Here is a 1,871-nt window from a genome sequence, read left to right as displayed (position 1 = left end):
CGTCAGGTTCGCGGCTCCGAGCTGCCCTCACAGTACAGAGACCAGATGGCTGAGGTCGGCAAATGCTTGCTAGTTATGGTAGAGGCAGGCACCACCGATATCGAGGTGATAATGCGCGGTTTTCTATTAATTATTATCTTATCTCAGGAGTTAGCAAGAGCTGCCCACACTACGTGGATGGAGATGAACGAGCACCTCCGAAGGGCACAGCCACAACTGTTTGTTGCATATGATGATCTCGACGATTCCGAGAAAGAAAAGGACCGAATTTTTGCGAGACTTGCTTGCCGGTTTCTATGTTGAATTCTTATTCGAGTTGTGAGAAAATTATCATGAAAGTCGTCTTTCATTGACAACTCAACACTTCGAGCATGTAGGGATGCTTAATCGCACAAACGCAGACCATGAGAACTGTCAGTATCGATGTCACCGCGGGGACCATGAAGAATACGAAATTCTGCCAACTTTCGGTATTAAAGGCATCAGTGAATATCACTAGAGCAGATGTAGTGGCCGCGGCCCCCTCTCCTATCATACATATCTGGCGACAGAGGGCTGCCAGGCGAAACGCAAAGGACTCCATCACGAAAGAACAAACAGACCAGGACGAGGCCGAGCCCCAGAGGACCCGTTGTTGACGATGTAGCACCGAAAATGATCGCCACTACTGCTAGGAGGGCGACAGCGATTGCTAACATGATACACCCTTAGTCGAGGGGGAGAGCAAATGCGAATTTATTCCCATATCATGATGACCTCCGCTACATGAGTCCGCGTAGATGATGGGAATGCTCAAAGCGCAGCTGTTCTCAAATTTCCAATTCAGGAATGCTACCACCTTCCTACGGAGCCGTATTCGACCATGTGTGCGCATACACCTCCTCCTCCTTCGAAGTGGAGAAGAGGGCATCAACTCGCTTGGTGTTTGCCATATTGTTTGAAAAAACTACAACTAGGGGGAGCGAGATCATCTTTGTAGAATTCAAGACAGTGGAGAAGCGAAATGAACTGATGATGATAGCTGCATGGATTTAATTATCGTTGTTGGTGATGAGTAGGAATAAGCCTATGAACCACCGAAGGGCCATACTCTTCAAACTCCTCTCTAGTGATCCACATCTCAGGCGCTGTACTGTCTCTGTGGATCTCCGCCATCGTGCATGCCCCGATGTAGGGTAGGAACCTTTTGACGCTGGTAAAGTTGCATAAACCACCACCACCGTCCCGTTTACATTCTATCATCCCTCTCCACCACCCTAGCCCGGCCTCCATACACCTTGCTGAGCTCACCCTTCAAGCGACGGCCGAATCCTTCTAGTAGGGTGTTGCCACCAGATAGCAGTACTGACTGCTGTAGCGATTCTCGGATGTCCAGTGGCGACGAGTCGATCTGTAATTAGCGTTGGTGGTATATATGTTCAGCTGAGCTCAGAAGTTTTCTCACGGATAATGGGAATTCCACCCGAATTTTCATATTGCCACCAAATAAGTGCACTGTCTACAACAACCCATAAAATAACAATTATATATACCGTAAATATGTCAACATATCAATATTCATATATGGTTGTAGTATAGCACATACCTATACATAAACACCGCCCTACCGCCTCTATCAGCGTCCCTTGCAGCCCCGGTTGGTCCTTGAACACTTCATCAACAGCATATGCCGGCGTGAATAGAATTTCTGGAGCAAGATACCGCTCCGCACCGATGGCCACTTCAGTGCCGTCGGGTAAGTGGACGAAACGGTTGAGCTGAATGAGAATCAATAACCCAAATTCGCGAATATCTGAATTCTAACCTTATTTTTCCTGGCCTCAGCTTTACTACTAGAGGGGTCCTCAGAGACGAAGCAGTGGTCTTCTTTC

The 1,871-nt window shown here is 47.8% G+C and overlaps 1 protein-coding gene across 1 annotated transcript; it reads right to left on the bottom strand.

Annotated features, from left to right (window-relative positions):
• Positions 1–1,228: 1,228 nt before the first annotated feature.
• Pmar_PMAR027173 (actin, putative) lies at positions 1,229–1,757 on the bottom strand (the record flags this gene model as incomplete). Its single annotated transcript, XM_002781372.1, has 2 exons — positions 1,229–1,390; positions 1,608–1,757. Coding segments are annotated over 2 exons (312 nt in total), but the record flags the coding sequence as incomplete, so codon positions are not given.
• Positions 1,758–1,871: the final 114 nt, after the last annotated feature.

This window comes from Perkinsus marinus (assembly GCF_000006405.1).
Source record: "Perkinsus marinus ATCC 50983 genomic scaffold scf_1104296942648, whole genome shotgun sequence".
Classification (NCBI taxonomy): domain Eukaryota; phylum Perkinsozoa; order Perkinsida; family Perkinsidae; genus Perkinsus; species Perkinsus marinus.
Note: the sequence above shows the minus strand (reverse complement) of the source record. Positions and strands in the feature narration are given on the sequence as shown.